Here is a 21,687-nt window from a genome sequence, read left to right as displayed (position 1 = left end):
GTATCTTACATAAAATATATCTGTGCTCTGCAATCTCAAAGAATTGTTCAATAAGGCTGAGGCTCATAATTTTTGGAAAGTAAGATGCCTAAGATTGACACTTGTTATGAATGCAGGCTTTGGCTAGCACTAAATGAGGGTCAATGGTTCAGCCATATTAACTCATGAAAAATCTCAGCTCTATCTGCCTCCTCTATCCTTTGACTGAATTGAAAAAAGTTAAAAATTCTTTTCTGAAAAAAGATGTAATAGTAAGGGGAGAAAAAAGGATGTTCACTTTGTAACCCCAAATTTTCTTTTATTGAAATCTTAGCCACTGCAGAGTCTGGAGCAATAAAGTGACTCTGTGGACCTGGTTGTGCTGGGATTGTGTCTCCAGTACTAGCTTTACTCTGTAGACCTTTATCAATTTTGAATGCAAGAGCAGCAATTGTCCCAGAGAGGCATAAAATAGCCTGGGACAGGTGGTGGGGTTTCAGCTATTCTGAAACTATTCTAAAATGGTAGATTTGAAGGGTACCAGAATTCTGTAGCTATTCTAAAATGTCATCTGTTAAAAATCAATAAAACAAGGCTTAAATACATGTAACATAAGAGGAATGCGCAGTGTCTATATCAGGTAAAAAGCAACAGATACTATTACAAGAGTTTTACCATAGTTCCTCCAAGAAGACTTAAGGGTGCTCACATATTAAGCTATTGGAAACAAGATAACTGAGGAATAAAATGGGGCAGAGACAATGTAAAGTGCTGATTCTCAGTTGTGTATCCATAAGTTTAACCAACTAAAGATAAAAAAATAAATGAAAAATAATGGACAGCTGTATGTATACTGAATATGTATAGACTTATTGTTCTTGTCATTATTCCCTAAATAATACAGCATAAGAACTATTTACATAATATTTACATTGTGTCAGGTATGATAAGTAATCTAGAAATAATTTAGAATATATGGGAGGATGTGTGTAGGTTATATGCAAATATACCATTTTATATAAGGACCTTGAGTACCCCTGAATTTTGATATCTTTTGGGATTCCTGGAATCAATCCCCTACAGCTATGAGGGGATGACAGTACTTAAGTTATGCTGAAAACGTGTATCTGTTTGTTAGATACAAGAGTGCTTACCCTTACTTAATGGAGCATTGTTAAAATCATGACTTTAAAGTTTTTAATCTAAAAAGTTCAAAACCTTGGCTATGTCGGAGTTGGCATCTTTTGACCTTTTCCTTGAAAGCTGTAGATATTGTCTTTGTTTTTTGTATGTTGAATCATTTTGGAATGTATCCTGCACATTATATGTAAGTAGTCAGATTTTTGGTCCTTTCAAAATCCTGTAGAGGATGTGTGTGTGTGCGCGTGTTTTTTTATTTTGGTAGGTAATTGACTCATTATGTTCAGATCACACATCCTAGCCTGCCTCTCATGGCTGTGGTTTCAATTTAATTTCTGTTTTCAAAATTTTTGTAGCTTTGAGTATCCTTATGTATGCACTACTGTTAAGAATGCAGTTCAAGTTCTCGAAGACTTTTGTCTTTGTAACTTCAGGTAATTTCCAAATATGTACAATTCAGAGGGGGCATTATAAACAGATTTTTGAGGTTCCCCTTTTTGTGATTTTCCTCAATGCCTGACTCTCATTAGCCCCCTTTTCTAGTTCTATGGCTAAAATGCTGTGGCTTTAGCCTCTGTGTATGTGCTGTTTCTAGTTTATATCTGCATCTACCACTAAGAGTAAAGTGACAAGAGAAAGCAGAGAAAAGCACAACAGGCTCAATCAATACTCCTTAGTCTACTGAAGACCCTTTCCCTATTGGTCAGAGAAGAATTTTCTTTCAGAGTTTTAAGTGGTACCTCAGCGGCCTCTGCTGCTACTGCCATGCAGCTTCACGAGGGGACCTTGCCTTGAGGCAGGACCAAGGAGGGAGAAAAAGTGGGGATTCTCCCCAGATTCTCCATGTCACGGGAATCTCCTAAGCGGTAAGAAAACAATGGTTTCTCTAGGAGCTATATTCTATCCAGTTGATCTATGCAATTCCAGGATTTGAGTTTCCCTGAGTCTTAGAGGATATGCAAATAAAATAACAAAACCCAGGAAACTCACAATGGCATTGGCCATTCTTTGAGTTTTGATTCCCCTGCCTAACTCTTGTTATTTATTTTTCAGAATCCTCGGTAGTTACCCACAGTGTTTAGTTGTAATCACTGAGAGAGGTAAGATGGAGCCTGCCTACTCCACCTTACCCAGAACTGGATTAGATAACAACTTTACCCATAATTTTACCATGGAAAAGGTAGCAAAGAGGGAAGGAACAAAAGCAGAAGGAGTCCAGATTAGCCAGAAATTCCACTTGACACACTGAGTGTCAACAGGTTCTTAGATTAGAGCTTCAGCATTTCCCTTCTGTTGCCATATAATTTTACTGTAAATTATACTGTAAATTTACATATATGCAAGTTATATGTAAAGTGTGGCCAAAATGGAGCCTGAGGTAGTTAAATAAATACTTATATTCACAAATGAGGATTAGCTTCAGTGGGTGATAAATCCAGTATCTTTGAACATTTAAAAAAATATATCTTAAGTGTAAGTTATAAGATTTTAAAAGTTGGTTCTGAAAATTGTACTATATTGCGATATGAGAAGTAACTCCATAATTGATAGCTTATGTTGTATGTGGGGGTGGAAGGACCCACTTGAAGGGTGATTAAACTGAACCAAGAAAGAAACAATCTGATTAAAAAACACAGACGAAGATGTGTAGCTTCATTTCTCATTGGAAACTTTATAAGAAAGATTTATAAAGAGGAAATTTTCTTGGCTCACACTGGGGAGTAGGTGGGCTTTGTGGAAAGTTGCCGGTAAAGAAGTAATGTTTAGGAATACAGAAAAATAGAATTAGCACTCACTTCCTGCAAGCCATGCCCCTCCCATGTTTGAAGCTTCTGTTTTCTCCCCACCTCCCCAAGTTTCTCACTTGAGTCTACTCATCCTAGGTAGGGCCGAGTAATTCACTCCCTCTAGTGTTTTGCTAGAGACTGTACTAACAGAGCTAATAAACAGAATTGTACTTAGATGCTAGGGAGAACCAGTATATTACTTTGTGCACCTAAACAAGAAATGATGACTTAACCCAAAGGATTTTGTCAACATATTTTAGTATACCAGGGACAGGCCTCAACTAGGAAGAGGGAGAGGGTGTAAGAAATTGTGAATAGGAGAATGCTTTCTGATATCCTTCAAATCATACCACACAGTCCCTGACTGAACTATGAAAACTGAGTTGTTCTTAACTAGATCCTAATATATACCAATTAAGGCTAATTAAAAATACTTACCTTAACACTGCTTGCATGCTCTGGCTTTTGTTCCTGAGAACTTTCTGTAGAGATTAAAAAAAAGTAAAATAGTCTCTTTCTGAGGCATATATATTTGTTGACAGAAATCTGATCATATTACTTATTTTTCACCAAAGAATCATATAATTTAAGCAGGTCGAAGAAGTTGTTATTTTAAATGTATAAGCAATTGGGAACAACACTGAAGTAAGTGAGAGCCCTAGAATGTTGGGGCATGTCTTAGCCCTTCAGTTAGAAATTTAGAAATTATGAAAGATGAAATGTAACATAGTGGGAGAGGCAAGCTCTGTAACTTAGTAGCTATACATCTATGCGCAACTATTCAATCCCTATAAGCCTGTTTGTTTACCTGTGAAATGAGGGATTACTCTATAGATGATTCTTAAAAGCCCTTCCAGGTCTACCACTTTCTTTACATACCTACTTAAAAGCAGCTTATTAGAATAAAGAGGAGAGTACGGGTATTATTAAATAGTAACTTCTGGGAGAATCAGGAGAGCTTCGAGGTAATGCTCAGAGGAAATTTGGTGGAGTCTATAGAACCAAAAGTTGTCTGAGTTCCAGGGGAGGTCAATATATTAGTGAAATAAATTCAGGCAAGGAGGTAGAAATGACACTGTGAGAGAAGCTTCTCAAGAACCCACTGCAAGGGAAGCAGCTAACCTGCTAAGAAGGCAGAAACCCTGTATTTAAATCTTAGCTTCATTGCTTAAAGCTGTGTGAACACTGAACATCTAACTTCTCTGACTCTGTTTTCTCATACATAGTACGTGAATGAGACTGTCTTCCTTGGCTATAGATATCATATAAGAAAAAACTATGCATTTTATATAGCTACACTCATCACGAGCCAACACAAGCAATAACTATCTAAAGTACCCTTTGGGCCAATATGGGTTCTAAAAAAAAGTAACAGTAAAATCTCAATCAGCTCAAATATGAGAAGTGATTAAAATATCTGACAAAATTGGTTAGATTTCATTGTTGGTTGATAATCTTCCTAAAAAGCACCTAAATATATATTGCACATAATTGAACAGATTTTATTTTAAATGAATGAGAACATTTGGGTTTACTACAAGGGCAATGATTCCAAACACAAGTTTTTAAGTTTCTAAGGCATATGGGCTTCCAACTCCCCAGAAAAACTAGGAAGTTGTTTTGATGAAGAGGCATAAAAAATTTCCTGATATTTATGGGGCCCCAATTTTTGGATTTAAGTTATTTGAGATTTTATTGTATATATGAATTAGGAATGAATATATCTGGCCTTAATCTTTCCACTTAATTTCAGACTTAAATATCCAATTGCTTATGTGACATCTCAACTTGAATGTCTAAAGGATACCTCAATCTTAACGTAACCAAAAGAAAGAATTCTTGTACTCCTCCTTCACCTTTGGTTGATCCAATAGTCTCTCCTATCTCATTAAATCCCTGTATCTACTATAAACAAAGTAGTGTTTTAGGCTCTTGGTGATACAGCTGTTAACAGACAGAAATCTCCACCTTTATGAAGCTTACATTCTAGAGAGACAGTCAAAAAAACAATTAAAATACACACTATAACAAAAAGTGCTATCCAGTAAAGCAAAGAACTGGGATAGGTAGTGCACTGATCAGAATTAAGTTGCAGTTTCAGAGTGTGGCCAGAGAAGACCTGAGAAAGTGACATTTGGGCCAAGATCTGAAAGTAAGGAATGAGCAATGCAGATATAGGGGAAAGAGTACAGGAGGATCAGCAAATCCAAGGGCCATTAATATATAAAGTGTTTGAGGAACAGCAAGGAGGTTAGTGTGATTGGAATGAATTGAGCCAGAAAGAAAAAGAGGAGTACCTTAGAGGGGGAATAGGATGTTAGGGTGATGCCCAGATGATGTAGGGGTTTGTAAGCCATTGTGATGACTTGAGATTTTGTTCTAAATGAGATGGGAAGTACAGTCATGCATTGCTTAACATGGTTACATTCTGAGAAATGCCTCATTAGGTGATTGCATCATTGTGTGAACATCATAGGATGTACTTACACAAACCTAGATGCTATAGCCTACTATACACCTAAGCTATATGGTGTGGTATGTCTTCTAGGCTAAACCTGTACAGAATGTTATGACACTGTATACTGGAGGCAACTGTAACACAATGGTAAGTATTTGTGTATCTAAACATAGACAAAGTACAGTAGAAATACAGTATTATAATCATATGGGACCACTATTTTATACAAGTCCATCATTGGCCAAAACATCATTATGTGACACATGACTTTACTTATTAATGTCTGGAATTATCTTGTTTAAGTCTTTACTCTTGGGATGGGACTTCCTACTCCGAGTTAAAGTGTAAATTCCATGAGAGCTAAACCTTTGTCAGTCTTGTTCAGACATGGAATCTCAGGATACAAAGAAAACACTCAGCAAATCTTTGGATGAATGAGTAAGTAAATGATTTAATTGAACATCTGTGATATTACTAAAGGATATAAGTACTAAGCAAGATCACCAAAATGAAGTTGGGAAAAGCATATTAAAACACTGAATTTAGAGGCAGGAGACGTGGGATGCAGATGGAACTTTTGTTTATATATAGATTCACCGGATACATGTGCAGGATTATTACTTGGATATATTGCATAATGGTGAGGTTGGGCTTTTAGTGACCTATCACCTGAATAGTGAATATTATACCCAATAGGTAATTTTTCAGCACTCACCCCCCTCCTCCCTTCTGGTGTGCCACGTCTGTTACATTGGTCTGTTTTGGACTCTGTTTTTGACTCAGAGGAATGCTGGATGGGTCACTGCCTCACCCTCAGCTTGAGTTTCCTCATCTATGAAATGAGTATGGTTGTATGAAACAGTTTCTGTTGGCATCTAGCAAAGTATAATTCCACAATTCAGACATTATAGGAGTGGTTTTTGTGAAATCTATGATATGGTCACTGAATTCTGGCATACTTAATGTTATTTTATGGATTATCTTAATAAAAATGATTTTCACTTTAAAATTGGGAGAATATGTTGAATTGGTTGCATGTTTGAAATAGTAATGATAAACTTGTGGTTTGACTTTCAATGTGACTTTATAGCAAACATGACACTCTACCTCTTATATATGCTATTATTGTTAGAACCATATTGATCCTCCCTCTAAAGTCTTGACAATTAGAGAACCTAAAAGTCGTTACAAATTTTCTAAGGAGCCAGTACTATTAAGGATTGAATAAAAAAAAATAGAAAAATGAAAAAAAAAGTGAGGTACATCCTAGCCAGATTTTAATATGAGGGAATAAATTTAGCTTTAAAAAGAGGCATAATCCTTCAAAGAAATAATTAAATTCTAGTAGCATGGATTCTGGCTCAGATATAAACTGCTGTTACAATACTCTCTATTTTGTAGATATTTCACAGGAGTATGGTAAATGTGAATTCATATCACTCCATATACTTGATACCACAATCAGTGATAAAATCTTAACGGTAATTTAGGCAAGGCAAAGTATTTAACTCATTTTAACACCTGAATGAGGTAATACTGGATCATTTTCTAAAGTAGATAAACTCATAGAAAAAATAAAGCCTGTATTAACTTCAAGTTTGATAACTAAAAAAAAAACCACACACACATCAAAATAGTAGACATTTATCTTTGAACACTTCCTAATTTAAGAAAAAAGAGTCCAACCTTCTAATATTTTAGCACTTGGGTCTGGGCAACAATCTTCATCCTCACTAAAATAAAAGAAAAAGAACATCATTTAGGGTGAATTTGATAAATGAAAAAGTTACTGATTAAGCAAAAGAACAGTTAGTCTTCATATGGAAAGAAAGCTTAAATAATATACTATTCACTGAGATTCCAAATCAAATAAAAATGATTTCTGATTGACTTTTTCCCCTACTTTTAAAATTGTGGTTATACATACATTAAATTTACAATTTTAACCATTTTAAGTGTACAGTTCTATAGCATTAAGTACATTTGCATTGTTGTGCAACCATCACAACCATCCAGCTCCAGAACTTTTTTCATCTTTCCCAACTGAAACTCTATACCAATTAAACATTAAAACCTAATTTCCGTCTCTCCCCATCCCCTGGGAACCACTATTCTACTTTCTGTCTCTATGATTTTGACTATGCTAGGGACTTCATATGAGAATCATGAAATGTCCTTTTGTGCTGACCTATCCCAATTAGCAAAATATATTTGAAAGTTCATACATCCAGTAGTATGTGCCATAATATCTTTCTTTTTTAAGGCTGAATAACATTCCATTGAATATTTATAACACATTTTGCTTGTTTATTCATCTATCGATAGACATTGGGATTGCTTCCACCATTTGTCTATGGTGAATAACGGTGTAGAAATATCTGTTTTGGTCCCTGCTTTTAAGTATTTTGAGTATGTACACAGAAGGAGAATTGCTTGATCGTAGGGTAAGTCTATATTTAATTTTTGAGAACCCGCCCAATACTGTTTTCCACAGTGTCTACACTATTGAAATTTCCACCATTGATGCATAAGGGTTTCAATTCTTGACATCCTTACCAGTACTTGTTTTCTTTGCCTTTACTTCTTTTTTCCCTCCCTCCTTCCATCCCTCCCTCCCTTCTTTAGTTATCTTAATGTGTTGAAAGTGGAATCTTGTGATTGTGATTTGCATTTCCCTAATGATTAGGGAAATGATTGAAAATCATTTTATGTGCCTCTTAGCCATTTATATATTTTCTTAGAGAACTGTCTAAGTCCTTTGCACATTTTTAATTGGGTTGTTTTATCATTGTTGAGTCATAGGAATTATTTATATATTCTGAATCTTAATTATTTACTATATATATAATTTTCAAATATTTTCTCCCATTCCATGGGTTGACTTTTCACTTCATTGATGGTGTCCTTTGAAGCACAAAAGTTTTAATCATAATGAAGCACAATATACCTATTTTTCTTTTCTTTCCTGTGCTTTGATTTCATAACAACAACAACAACAACAACAACAAACACTGTTAAATCCAATGTCATGAGGCCTTTCTCCCATGTCTTCTGACAAAAGTTTTTCTAGCTCTTATGTTTAGATCTCTGACTCATTTTGAGTTAATTTTTGTATGTGGCGTAAGGTAAGGGTTCACCTTCATTTTTGTTTGTTTTTTGCATGTGAGTATCTATTCCCATCACCACCTGTGGAAAAGGCCATCCCTTCCCTCATTAAATTGTCTTCGTACCCTTGGTAAAAATCATTTGACCATATATGGAAGGGTTTATTTCTGGGTTCTTTATTCCATTTCTTTGCTTTATAAGTCCGTCTTTATGTCAGTATCACACTGTTTGATTACGGTAGCTTTGTAGTAAGATTTGAAATCAGTAAATAAGACATCTGCATCTTTGTTCTATATTAAGATTTTTTGCCTATTAAGGGTCTCTTGAGAAACCAATGAACTTTAGGATAAATTTTGTATTTCTGCAAAAAAAAAAAAAATTATTGGTATTTTGATAAGGATTCCATTGATTCTATGGATTACTTTGAGTAGAATTAACATTTTAACAATATTGTCTTCTAATCTATAAACATGAGGTGTCTTTCGACTTATTTGCGTTCTCTTTAATTTCTTATAGCAATATTGAAAGTACAAGTCTTTCAATTCCTTGGTTAAATGTATTCCTAAGTATTTTATTCTGTTTGTTATTAATATAAATGGATTTTCCCCTTAAATTGTTTTTAAATTTGTTTTCCCCTCAATTTAAATTGTTTTCCCCTTAATTATTTTTAGATTGCTCATTGTAATTATACAGAATGCAGCTATCTTTTCTGTGTTGATTTTATATCTGGTGACTTTGCTGAATTAATTCATTAATTACAACATTTTTTATGTGTTCTTCAGGGGTTTCTACATTATGACCATGTCATCTATAAACAATAATTTTTCTGCTCATCCAATTAGAATGCCTTTCCCTTTCTTCTTGCCTAATTTTTCTGACTAGCATTTTCAGTACTATGTTAAATAGAAGTGGCAAAAGTAGTCATTGTTGTTTGTTTGTCCCTGATCTCAGAGAAAATACTTCATTTCTTCACCACTGAGATAGATATTAGATACAGCTAATATCTACAATATTAGCTGTAGATGTTTCATATATGACCTTAACAATGCTAAAGTAATTTCCTTCTCTTCCTGCTGTGCTGAGTCCTTTTATCCATGTAAAAGATTTAACTTTTGTCAAACGGTTTTCCTGCATCATTTGAGATGGACAGGTGTGTGTGTGTGTACGTGTGTGTTTCCCTTTCATTCTGTTAATGTGATGTATTACATTGATTTTTGTTGTTGTTGTTGTTGTTGTTTTTGAGACAGGGTCTCATTCTGTCACCCAGGCTGGAGCGAAGTGGTGTGATCACAGCTCACTGCAGCCTACCTCAACTTCCTGTTCTCAATAAATCCACCTGCTTCAGCCTCCTTCGTAGCTGGGACCACAGGTACACACCACCATGTCTGGCTATTTTTTGTATTTTTTTTGGAGAGATGGGGTTTCGCCATGTTGCCCAGGTTGGTCTCAAATTGTCGGGCTTGAGAAATCTGCCCATCTTAACCTCTCAAAGTGCTGGGATTACAGGTGTGAGTCACTGTGCCTGGCCTATTGATTGGTTTTTTGTGTTGAAACTTGTTTGCATTCTTGGGATAAAACCGACTTGGTCATGATCTATAAACCTTTTAATATACTGATGAATTTGGTTAGCTAATACCGTGTTGAAGATTTTTGCATCAATATTCATCAGTAATATTGTTCTGTAGTGTTTTATTGCTGTCTTTGGTCTTGGCAATAATGTAATGCTGGCATCATGACTTTGGAAGTGTTTCCTCTTTTCAATTTTTTTGAAAAGTCTGAGGGGGGTTAGAGTTAATTCTTTGAAATTTGTGACATCCACCAATGAAAGTATCTATCTGGTCATGAGCTCTTCTTTCTTAGGAGGTTTTTCAGTTACTGATTCAATTTCTTTACTATTTCTAAATTTGTTCACTCTAATTTAGCATAATTCAGTCTTTACAAGCTGTATATTTCTAGGAATTTATCCATTTCATCTAGATTATCCAATTTGTTGGCATACAATTATTCATAGTACCCTCTTTTAATCCTTTTATTTCTATAAACTCAGTTGCTATTTTACCTGTTTCATTTATGATTTTAACTGAGTCTTCTCTTTCTTTCCTTAGGTAATCTAGCTGAAGACTTGTCAATTTCATTGATTTTTTTTTTTTTTTAATGAACCAACTCTTAGTTTTCTTGATTTTCTCTACTTTTTTTATTGTCTATTTTATTCCTGGTCTAATCTTTATTATTTTCTTCCACTTAATACCTTTCAGTTTGTTCTTTCTCTAGTTGCTTAAGGTATAAAGTTGTTGGTATAAGATCTTTCTTATTTGATTTATTTATGACTATAAATTTTCCTCTTAACATTGTTTTTGTTGTATTCCTTAAATTTTGGTGAGTTTGGTAAGTTCCCTTATTATTTCTTCTTTGACCCATAAGCTGATACTATATTGTTTAATTTTCACATTTTAAGGGTGTTTTGGTTTTTCCTTCTGCTATTGATTTCTAGCTTTATCCCACTGCAATTTGAAAATATATTTTGTATGTATTCAAACTTTTAAAATTTATTAAGACTCATTTTGTGGCCTAAGATATAATTTATCCTGGAGAGTGTGCTATGTGCATTTGAGAAAACTGTGTATTTTGCTATTGTTTTATACATATATACAAACACACACACACATACACATATATATTTAACTATATATATATGACAGGTTGAATAAATCTATAGTTTTATTCACATCTGTATTAGTCTGTTCTCATGTTGCTATAAAGGTCTGCCTGAGACTGGGTAATTTATAAAGGAAAGAGATTTAATTGACTCACAGTTCTGTATACCTAGGGAGGCCTCAGGAAACTTACAATCATGGTGGAGGGAAAGCAAACATATCCTTCTTCCCCTGGTGGCAGGAAGGAGAAGTGCCAAGCAAAAGGGGGAAAAGCCCCTTATAGAACCATCAGATCTTATGAGAACTCACTCACTATCATGAGAAAAGCAGCATAGGAGTAATCACCTCAATGATTCAATTACCTTCCACCTGGTCCTTCTCACAACATGTGGGGATTATGGGAACAACAATTCAAGATGAGATTTTGGTGGAGGCACAGCCCAAACATATCAACATCCTCTATTTCCTTATTTTGTTTAGTTGTCTCTCCATGATTGAAAATGGCATATTGAAGTCCTTTACTATTATTGTAGAGCTGTTTATTTCCTCTTCAATTCTGTTAGTATTTGTTTAGTATATTTTAGAGCTCTGATGTTTGGTGCATACAGATGCTTCTCAACTTACAATGGGGTTACGTCTCAATGAACCCATTTTAAATGGAAAATATCATACATTGAATATGTATTTAACACATCTAAGCTACCAAACATCATAACTTAGCCTAATCTACCTTAAATGTGCTCAGAACACATACATTAGCCTACAGTTTGGCAAGATCATCTAACACAAAGTATTAAAACTATCATATAATATATTGAATATGGTACTGAATATGTATTCCTTTCACACTGTCATAAAGTTAAAAAATTGTAAGTCAAATTTTCACTAAGCTGGAGACCATTTGTATACGTTTTTAATTATTATCTCTTCCTGGTAAATTGATGCTGTTATCATCATACAATGTCCTTTTTTTCCCTCTCTTTTGGTTTCTATTTGCATGGGGTATATTTTTCAATTCTTTCACTTTCAACCTACATGTATTCTTAGACCTAAAGTGAATATCTTATGAATAACATACAGTTGGATTCTGTTTTTAAAATCCATTTTGTCATTCTATCTCTTTTGATTAAAGTGTTTAACACATTTATACTTTAAGTAATCAGTAATAGAGAATAACATTCTTTTGCCATTTTGTTGTTTTCTGCATCTTACAGTTGTTTTGTCCTTCATTTCTTCCATTACTATCTTCCTTTGTATTTAGACGAACTTTTTAGTGACACATTTTAATTCAGTTCTCATTTTCTTTTATGTATATTTTAGGAATATTTTCTTTGTTGTTATTACAAGGATTATGTGTAACATCCTAAAATTATTATTCTAATTTTTAATTGATACCAAGTAAATTTAATTGCATACAAAAACTCTACTTTTTAACACATTTGCCCCCTACCCACTTTATGTTATTGAGGTCCCAAAAATTACCTTTTTATATTCTGTACCCATTAGCATAAACTTATAATCTGTTTTATTCATTTGTCTTTTAAATTCTTTAGAAAATAAAAAGTGGATATATGAGCTAAATTATGATAATACTATTTTTATATTTGTTCATGTATTTACACTTGTTAAAAATTACATAGTTTCATATGGCTCTGAGTTACTGTCTAGCATCATTTCATTTATCTTTTTAACTTGAAGAACTTTCTTTAGCATTTCCTGTCAGGTAGGTCTAGTGTTAATGAACTCCCTCCGCTTTTCCTTGTCTTGGAATGTCTTAATTTCTCCTCATTTTTGAAGAACATTTTTTGCTGTATGTAGAATTCTTGTTTGACAGTACGTTTTTTTCTTTCATTCCTTTAAGTATATCATCTCACTGCCTCTTGGCTTGCTTGTAAGGTTACTAATGAGAAAATCACTAATAGTATTATGAGGGTTATTTGTACACAGTGAATCACTTTCCTTTGTCTACTTTAAAGGTTGTCTTCTGACAGTTTGATCATTATGTGTCTTAATATGATATTTTTGTGTTTATTCTGCTTGTAGTTTGTTAAGCTTCTTTTATTTGTGTATGTATGTCTTTCTTCAAATTTAGGAAGTTTCAGCCCTTGTTTCCTCAAATTATCTCTCTGTTTCTTTCTCAATGTCTTCTTCTGGAATTTACATAATGTGTATATTATTCTGCTTGATGGTGTTTCAAAAATCCTTAGGCATTGCTTATTTTTTTTTCAATCATTTTTCCTTTTGGTCTTTAGACTTGGCAACTTCAAATGACTTGCATTCAAGTTCACTGATTGTTTCTTCTGTCTGTCCAAGTTTGCTGTTGAACTTCTCCAATGAATTTTTCAATTCAGTTATTATATTTTTCAGCTCCAGAATTAATTTTTAATTTTTATGAGTACATAATACTTGCACATGTTTATGGGTTACATGTGATGTTTTGATAGAGGTATACAATGTGCAATGATTAAGTCAGGGTAATTGGGGTATCTATCACCTCAAACATTTATTGTTTTTTGTGTTATGTATTAGGAATAGTCCAATTCCTCTCTTTTAGTTATTTTAGAATATACAATAAATTGTTGTTAACTGTAGTTACCCTAATGCACTACCAAAACCAGAATTACTGTCTGGTTCTTTTTTATAATTTTCCTATTAATATTTTAATTTTGTTCATACATATTTTTACTAATTTCTTTAGTTCTTTGTCTACCTACAATTCTTGAACATATTTAGGATAGTTGTCTTGAAGTCTTTGCCATGTAGGTCCAACTGATATGCTTCTTCAGGAACATTTTCTGGGATTTTATTCTTTCCATTTGAATTTCCCCATTTTTTGTATGCTTAGTAATCTTTTGTTCAAATATGAGTACTTGAAATAATAAAGAAGCCACCTCTTCTAGCTTTTGCCGATTGGATGTGGAAAATATTTACTAATTAATGAGACTTTGAGCCTTGGAAACCGTCCAAAGTAAAGATTTAGGGTTTTTTCAGATCTTTTCTGAGATTGTAGTTTTCAAGTCTATGTTTGTGCATCCCCAAACTCAGTTTTTCTGGGCCGCTTGTAAATGATTTAATTTCCCAAAGAGTCACTTCCTGCTCCTTCTTAGGAACTTAGATGTTCTGTTGTATCTCTCTCTTCCCATAATTTCTTGCCCAAGGTGTTTATGGTTCTGCAGTCCCTCTGTAGTTTTCATGCATTATGGCACCTATCCACTACTTTCTGTGGTTTCCGGGCTTAGAACCAAACTATGACACCATTGCCTATCTAAGTTCCTAGTCAAGTGAAACAAAAATAATTTCTTAAGAAAGCCCATAGATAGGTCAAAACAAGATCTATTCTGTTCTTTCCACCAAAAGGAGGAAACTGGAAATTGGGCTTCTTTCTCTTGACTGTGTTACACCATGCTGGGAGGAAGTTGGATGCAAGAGCAAGTTAAACTTCACAGATTTTTTTAAACTATTTTGAATGTGTTTTTTCCCTTTCGCTCTCCGTTCCTCCTTCCCTTTCTTCACCCCTCTCTCCCTCCCTTCCTTCCCTTTCTTTCATTTTTTGCTTTCCTTCTTCCGTTTCTCTCTCCTCTCTCTTTCTCTTATACTCTTTTTCCTTTATCTCTCTTTTCTTTCTCTTTCTTTTGTCTTCTCTCTCTGTGTGTCAGAGTCTTGCTCTGTTGCCTAGGCTAAAGTGCAGTGGCAAAATCATAGCTCACTGTAACTTTGAACTCATGAGCTCAAGCAATTCTATCACCTCAGCCTCCTGAGTAGCTAGGACTAGGTGCATATGACCATGCCAGCTAATTTTTTATTATTTTATTTTATTTTAGTAGAGTTAGGGTCTTGCTATGTTGCCCAACCTGACTTCAAACTCCTGGCCTCAAGCAATCTTCATGCCTCGGCCTCCCAAAGTGGTGGGATTACAGGCATAAGCCACCATGAGCAGCCAGCTTTTTCTTGATTGAGTATTCATTTGGTTGCTGCAGACTGTTGTCCAGAGCTGTTATAAAGTTGTGTTAGTCAGATTGTAGTTGCTTATGTTTTGTTTCCATGGGGAAATCAGAACCTTGAGCTTCCTGGTATTATCTTGCTCTAAAATCATTTTTATTTAGTATTATTTATGCCTGTTTTTTACTTCACTAAAATAACCAATAGAGAGGTTCCAACATTTCTAGCTATGTATGTTAAAAATAACCTATTATGCAGGAGAAAAGAGACAATGGTGGGTCAAAAACAGATGTCCCAAAATAAGGCCATGTCAAAAAAAAAAATACAATTCCAGCATGCTGAGTGAAAAAAAAGTCACTAGATTTTTCTGTGTATAACATGAGTACTTCTCCCCAGATTAAAAACAAAGTTCTCTCTTCCAAGTTGTGTATAATTTTATGAATGCAAGCACAGATTTAGATATTTTCACTATTCTTGATGGAGTTGTGAGATTTCAAGTCTATAATGCACTTTGTTCCTCTCTGTCCCCTATCACTTTTACAGTCCATACTTTGCCTTTAGTGTCATCCAAACTTGGATTGTCTTTCACTTGTGTAAATGCTATCCATTCTTAAAGAGCCATGTCAAACTCCAGTGCTTTCTACGATTTATCTCTGAATGCTAAAACTTATATTTCTTTCTCATTCCTTTGGATTTTTCTTATAGGCAATGACAATAGCTTTCTTAAGAGAGCTAAGCATGAACACTTTTGTAGTCATACTGCATATTTCATTTCTGGGCCATTAACTCTCTCTCAGGTTAGAAAATACCCTAATACATTAGCAAATAGTTTATATAAGATACTGATACACTAGAAACTGGTTTCAAAACTAGGACATAGAGGCCAGGTATCTAAAAATGGAGGAGCAGATAGCAAGAAGTGGCTTTGGAATTATTCACAGTAGGGTGCCAGGGAAGGGAAGCAGTGGGGGAAGGTCTGAAGCTAAATACTTGCTCAATTACAGTTTTGCCAGGGGCCCCATTCTACTCATAAGCTCTACTTTATCAGATTTCTATATTTCTACTGCTTTCATTTCATATACCCAGTAGATGAAATGAGATCTTCTTGGTTGTATGAAGATGAACTCATAATTCTGTGTATGAAGTAATGTGTTGGTTCAGTAACAAGATTCTTTTCTTCTTTCTGGAAAAGGACAAATCAACTATTACACTAAATGGAGTTTGAAATATACTTTCTTACCTTATGGTATTCTTTGCAGTATAATCTACATTTTAATGGAAAAAAGTTCCAGAGATTAGTTAAAAGATGGGTGAGGCCTATAATTCTAATTAAAAAGTGTCTTCCAATATAATTAACTTGAAATAGTTCAGTGAAGATCACCTAAATTATGACATTAGATTTTGAACAAATTTTAAACATAAACCTATGTTTAAACAATGTTTAAAGAGTCAAATTTTCTTCTAAACTTTAAAAATATTTTAAGTCATATATTACTGAGTTCAAAAAGAGGAAGAACACAGATACAACTCTGGTCAATCAGGTACCTTGCCAGGTCAATCATCTTAGCACATACTTTGATCCATTTGTTGCAAAGTCATGCAGCTTCTGAATGGAGCAGTTATATTTATGTTATTTTCTGTGGTTCATCTAAGCTTTTGTGTTAACCTTAGAATCACACCAAATGGATAATCAAGAGAATGGCCTCATCAGAAAATCAAAAGTTGTACATTCTCCAAAAACATGTTATGGTATAGAATTTCGTGTACCCAGGAGATGAAATTAATTAAACTTAATTCTAAAATTAATTAGAATTACAGGGCTCATCCATCTTTCAACTAATCTCTGAAACATTTTTCCATTAAAATGTAGATTATACTGCAGGACCAAACTTAAAAGGTCACTGAGACTCAGACCATCATTTGAGAGTTTGGAGCCAGCAACAAGAGATGTTCACCATGCTGATAGCAGAGTTTATGGGCTAAATATAAGGGTGATATTTAAAATACATGAATTAACTTGTTAAGGTTGGATAAGTTGGTTATATAACTTACCAAAAGGTCACCTAGCTACTAAGAGTTGGGATTCAAACCCAAACAATCTGAATTTCCATGCATCTTATTTTCTTCCTCCTACTTCAGCCAGTCTTCTGGTGCTATTTTAGTAGCACTGGGCTCTCCACACAAAATGTTCAATGAGTATTTACCAACCAAAATACAAAAGGGTGGAAACCAACTGTTTTTAATAATTAACTTACATTTTTCTTAACTGGTTTCCATTTTCTCTTTTCTTTGGGGTTCTAATTAATCTGGTTTTTCCCCTATTATCTGCTTTCCCACAGTTGAGTTTCATAGCTACATCTGGTAATAATTTCCCTTATTTTGTAAATATCACCGGGCTTGAGATTGAATTCATTTTAGCATTCTTTTCTGACTAATCAAGGTACATTCTTGGACCAGATTTATGAAGCTGTCTCTCCTTTCTAGTCACTAACAGTCATGCTTCTCACTTACCTTACACTGGGGTTTTTCCTTCCAAGATGAAGAGGCTGTTTCAGGCATTGTCTTTGGTGTGGCCATGTCAAGCTCAGCAACAGCTCTTTTAACATGCATCTCCTTGGATTCTATTACCTGATTTGAGATTGCTTCAGTACTTTCAATATTTGCACTGGCTGTGGTCTGACAACATTTACTTAGTGACAAAAATTTTTTCAGGCTGCCCGTGCTTAGTGTTGACTTAGGAGAAACTTTGCTTTGTACTGGCTTCTTGACTTCTTTTACTTGATCTTCAAATACTTCAATGCCTTCTTCTTTTGCAAAAGTCTCTCCTAAAACAACTTCCTCTTCATCAGAATCTGGTTCCTCTTTTACGTGATTTTCCAAATACATTTGATCAATATCATGAGCTACTAATCGAACAATAAGATCATTTTTACTTTGAACATCTCTTAAGAGCTCCACCTTTGTAATATCAGGCTTTCTTATATTCTGAAATGAATTTCTGGCAACGGCCTGAAATTAAAAGTATAGCAAATATTAAAAATAAATGCCTAAATCACTTTCCTGTAGTTTGATTATGATGTAGCTATTTTCTTATAATTTCTAGTTTCGATTTAAGTAATATCTTCAAATATCGCTTAATTATATATTAGCAATATTTTTAAAATAAATAAAGACACATAACAAAACATTTGTTGGCATGCCATTTTTCTTATTAAGGTATTTATTACATACCTTAATCTAATATAACTTTCCAAAAGTCAGAGCAAGGTCTAGCATAATTAATTTAATTACTTCCTCTTTATCATTTATCTTGAAAGTTTTGTGACAGAAGTAGACAGGATAACCTATTTTCCAAAATCCTAAGTAAGGAATTATAGAGAAATCTAAATATACATATTTTCAAGAAAAAAAAGGGTAACATATTCACTGATCTTGATTTTCAAAAGTAATGAATAACCCAAATAATGGTTTTAAAATTTTTACTCCCTATTCTTCCACTTTTTATCTTTTGGGCATATTTTCCAAAAGATTCTTCAAAATATAAATCTTCATTTCTTCTCACTTCCTCAGTTAAATCTCAGTTTCCACTGTCAATGTTAAAGACAGATCAAAGAAAAGACAATTATAATTAAATGACAGAATTTTCCCATTTCTCTAGCTTTTGACCACTCCACAGAATCTCAAAATTAAGTTAATAATATTAGCTCTCAACCTCCCTTTGTAATAGCATAAACCAGTTTTTCAGATAATGGTGCCTCAAAGGAATATCCATAGAAACAAAATACCAGAAGAACCTCTTTAAAACATTTTTAAAAATCAATTTTGATTATCTGTGCTATTGGAGGAAAACAGTGGTTTAGAAAATCCAAAATCATTTTATATGGCTTTGGGATATATTACTACAAATGGTTTTAGTATGCATATGTCTGGTGTGTGAAGAATCTATGGTACCTTAAAACAGAGAATTAAGTCTTGAGGCAGAACCAACAAGAGTCTAGGGTTTCTAACCTATCTTTCTTTCTCTTCACTGCTGTGTCCTTTTGTTGAAGATAGATAACATTGGTAGCCAGATTGGTGCCAATTACATGCCTTAACTGAGTTCCCCATGTCTTGTTCTTTATTGTTTTATTTTTAGGATGGCTTATTTTTAGGATACAATGGGGGTATAGGCATTGGGCAAACATTCATGTTTGAAAAGGGAGAAATTGGCCTGATAGAAGGGGCTACAGGCCTCATGCAAGTCCAAAACCCAGTAGTGCAATCATTATATTTTAAAGCTCCAAAATAATTTCCTTAGACTGTATGTCCCACATCTAGGGCACCGTGATGGAAGAGGTAGGGCTCTCAAGGCCTTGGGCAGTCCTGCCCCTGTGGTTTTTGCAGCACTGGTGGATACTCTTAGAGGTTGCTGAGTGCCTGAGGCTTTTCCACGCTGAGGGTGCAAGATGCCAGTGGATCTACCACTCTGAGGTCTGCAGAATGCAGACTCACTTCCAACAACTGAACGAAGCAGTGCCCCAGTGGAGACTCTGTGTGGGATCTCCAACCTTAACATGCCCCCTCTGCACGCCCTGGTAGAAGTTCTCTGTAAGGGCTCCACTCCTGCAGCAGGCTTCTGCCTGGGCATGCAGGTTTTTCTGCACACCCTCTGAAATCTAGGCAGAGGCTGAGAAGCCTCATTTACTCTTGGATTCTGTGTGCCTATAGGCTTAACACCACATAGAAACCACCAAGGCTATGGCTTGCAGCCCAAGCTGTAACTGGGCCCCTTTGAGCCACAGCTGGAAAAGTAGCTGTGGGGATGTGAGGAATGTTGTTCTGAGGTTGCAGAGCCCATGAAACCATTCTTCCCGCCTAGGCCTCTGGAACTGAAATCAAACAGATTGCAGTGAGGATCTCTGAAATGCCTTTGAAGTCTTTTCTCCATTGTCTTGAATATTAGCACTTAGCTCTCTTTCAGTTTTGGAAATTTCTCTAACAACTGGTAGTTTTACAGCCATCTTGAATTTCTCTCTCAAAAAACAAACAAACAAACAAACAAACAAACAAAAAATCTTTTTTTTTTCTCTGCCACATGGCCAGGCTGATTTTTTTTATTTTTATTTTTATTTTTTGAGGTGGAGTCTTGCTGGAGTCCAGCAAGAGTGCAGTGGCATGATCTCGGCTCACTGCAACCTCTGCCTCCCAGGTTCAAGTGATTCTCATGCCTCAGCCTCTGAAGTAGCTGGGACTACAAGTGTGTGCCATCATGCACAGGTAATTTTTGTATTTTTAGTGGAGATGGATTTGGAGATCATGTTGGCCAGACTCGTCTCAAACTCCTGACCTCAAGTGCCCCACCCACCTCGGCCTCCCAAAGTGCTGGGATAACACGTGTGAGCCACCACGCTCAGCCAATTTTCCAAACTTTTATGCTCTGCTTCCCTTTTAAATATAAATTCCGAATTTAAGTCATTTATTTCCTCCTGCATCTGAGAATATGCTGTTAGAAGCAGCCAGATCACATCTTGAATGTTTCATTTATGAGAAATTTCTTCTGCCAGCTATCCTAGGTCATCACTCACATGTTCAAACTCCACAGAACTCTAGGGCATGGACACAATGCACCCAAGTTTTTTGCTAAGGCATAACAAAAGTGACCTTTGCTCTAGTTTCCAGTAAATTCCTCATTTCCATCTGAGACCTCATCAGCCTGGACTTCATTGTCCATTGTCTGTTAACCAGTTCCAAAGTTGCTTCCATATCTGCAGGTATTTTTTACAGTAATGCCCCACTCCTTAGTACCAATTTTCTGTGTAAGGCCATTCTTCCACTGCTATAAAGAAATTCCTAAGAGTAGGTAATTTATTTAAAAAAGAGGTTTAACTGGCTCATGGTTCTGTATGCTTTACAGGAAGCATAGTGGCATCTGTTTTTGGGAAGGCCTGAGGAAGCTTCCGATCATGATTGAAAGCAAAATAAGAGCAGACACATCACATGATGAAGGCAGGAGGAAAATAATGTGTATGTGTTGGGCAGGGTGCAGGGGGGTGCCACACACTTTTAAATGACCAGATCTTGCAAGAACTCACTGCTGCAAAGACAGCACTAAGCCATGAAGGGTCTGTCCCCATGACCCAGACACCTTCCACCAGGATCCACCTCCAGCATTGGAGATTACAATCCAACACGAGATTTGGGCAGGGATAAATATCAAACTATATCAGGGTGTGAAAACTTAAAGCATTAATTAACATATTTACTAGCCTTGAGATTCAGTTTAGTGGGTTGCAGAAGAGTGCTGAAAAAATTTACTGTAAGCTTATGCTCCAGGAAGCATGGTTCTATAAAATTTTGGTAATCTTCCAGGCTATGGACTACATGCCTAAGCATACTCAGCACTCTCACAAATGCATACCATCAGTTAAAGGGATTTTAATAAAAATCAAAATGTCTGATAGATCAGTGCAACCTTTCTGTTGGCGAGACAAATCTTTTGTCCTCAGTAGTAGTTTCCTTGTAATAAGGACATTATTTTTGGCATTTTAAATTCCCAGTTAAAATATTTGGGGACTGCGTATGGGGTGACAGGACAGAGTTAGGTCTAGAGCAATAGGAGAGAGGCTCATAAAAATAGCAGCAATAC

The 21,687-nt window shown here is 35.1% G+C and overlaps 1 protein-coding gene across 2 annotated transcripts in view; it reads right to left on the bottom strand.

Annotated features, from left to right (window-relative positions):
* The window catches only part of LOC105468262 (fibrous sheath interacting protein 2), a 95,130-nt gene that overhangs the window by 1,524 nt on the left and 71,919 nt on the right, over positions 1 to 21,687 (bottom strand). For both annotated transcript variants that reach the window (XM_011718362.3, XM_071073026.1), the window contains 4 exons: positions 17,574 to 18,071; positions 16,145 to 16,245; positions 7,051 to 7,097; positions 3,345 to 3,388 (listed from right to left, as the gene is read on the bottom strand). In XM_011718362.3, the coding sequence (XP_011716664.3) occupies positions 3,345 to 3,388; positions 7,051 to 7,097; positions 16,145 to 16,245; positions 17,574 to 18,071 (690 nt within the window). The remainder of the gene's footprint in view (positions 1 to 3,344; positions 3,389 to 7,050; positions 7,098 to 16,144; positions 16,246 to 17,573; positions 18,072 to 21,687) is intronic.

Source organism: Macaca nemestrina, chromosome 11 (assembly GCF_043159975.1).
Source record: "Macaca nemestrina isolate mMacNem1 chromosome 11, mMacNem.hap1, whole genome shotgun sequence".
In the NCBI taxonomy this organism is placed as follows: Eukaryota; Metazoa; Chordata; class Mammalia; order Primates; family Cercopithecidae; genus Macaca; species Macaca nemestrina.
Note: the sequence above shows the minus strand (reverse complement) of the source record. Positions and strands in the feature narration are given on the sequence as shown.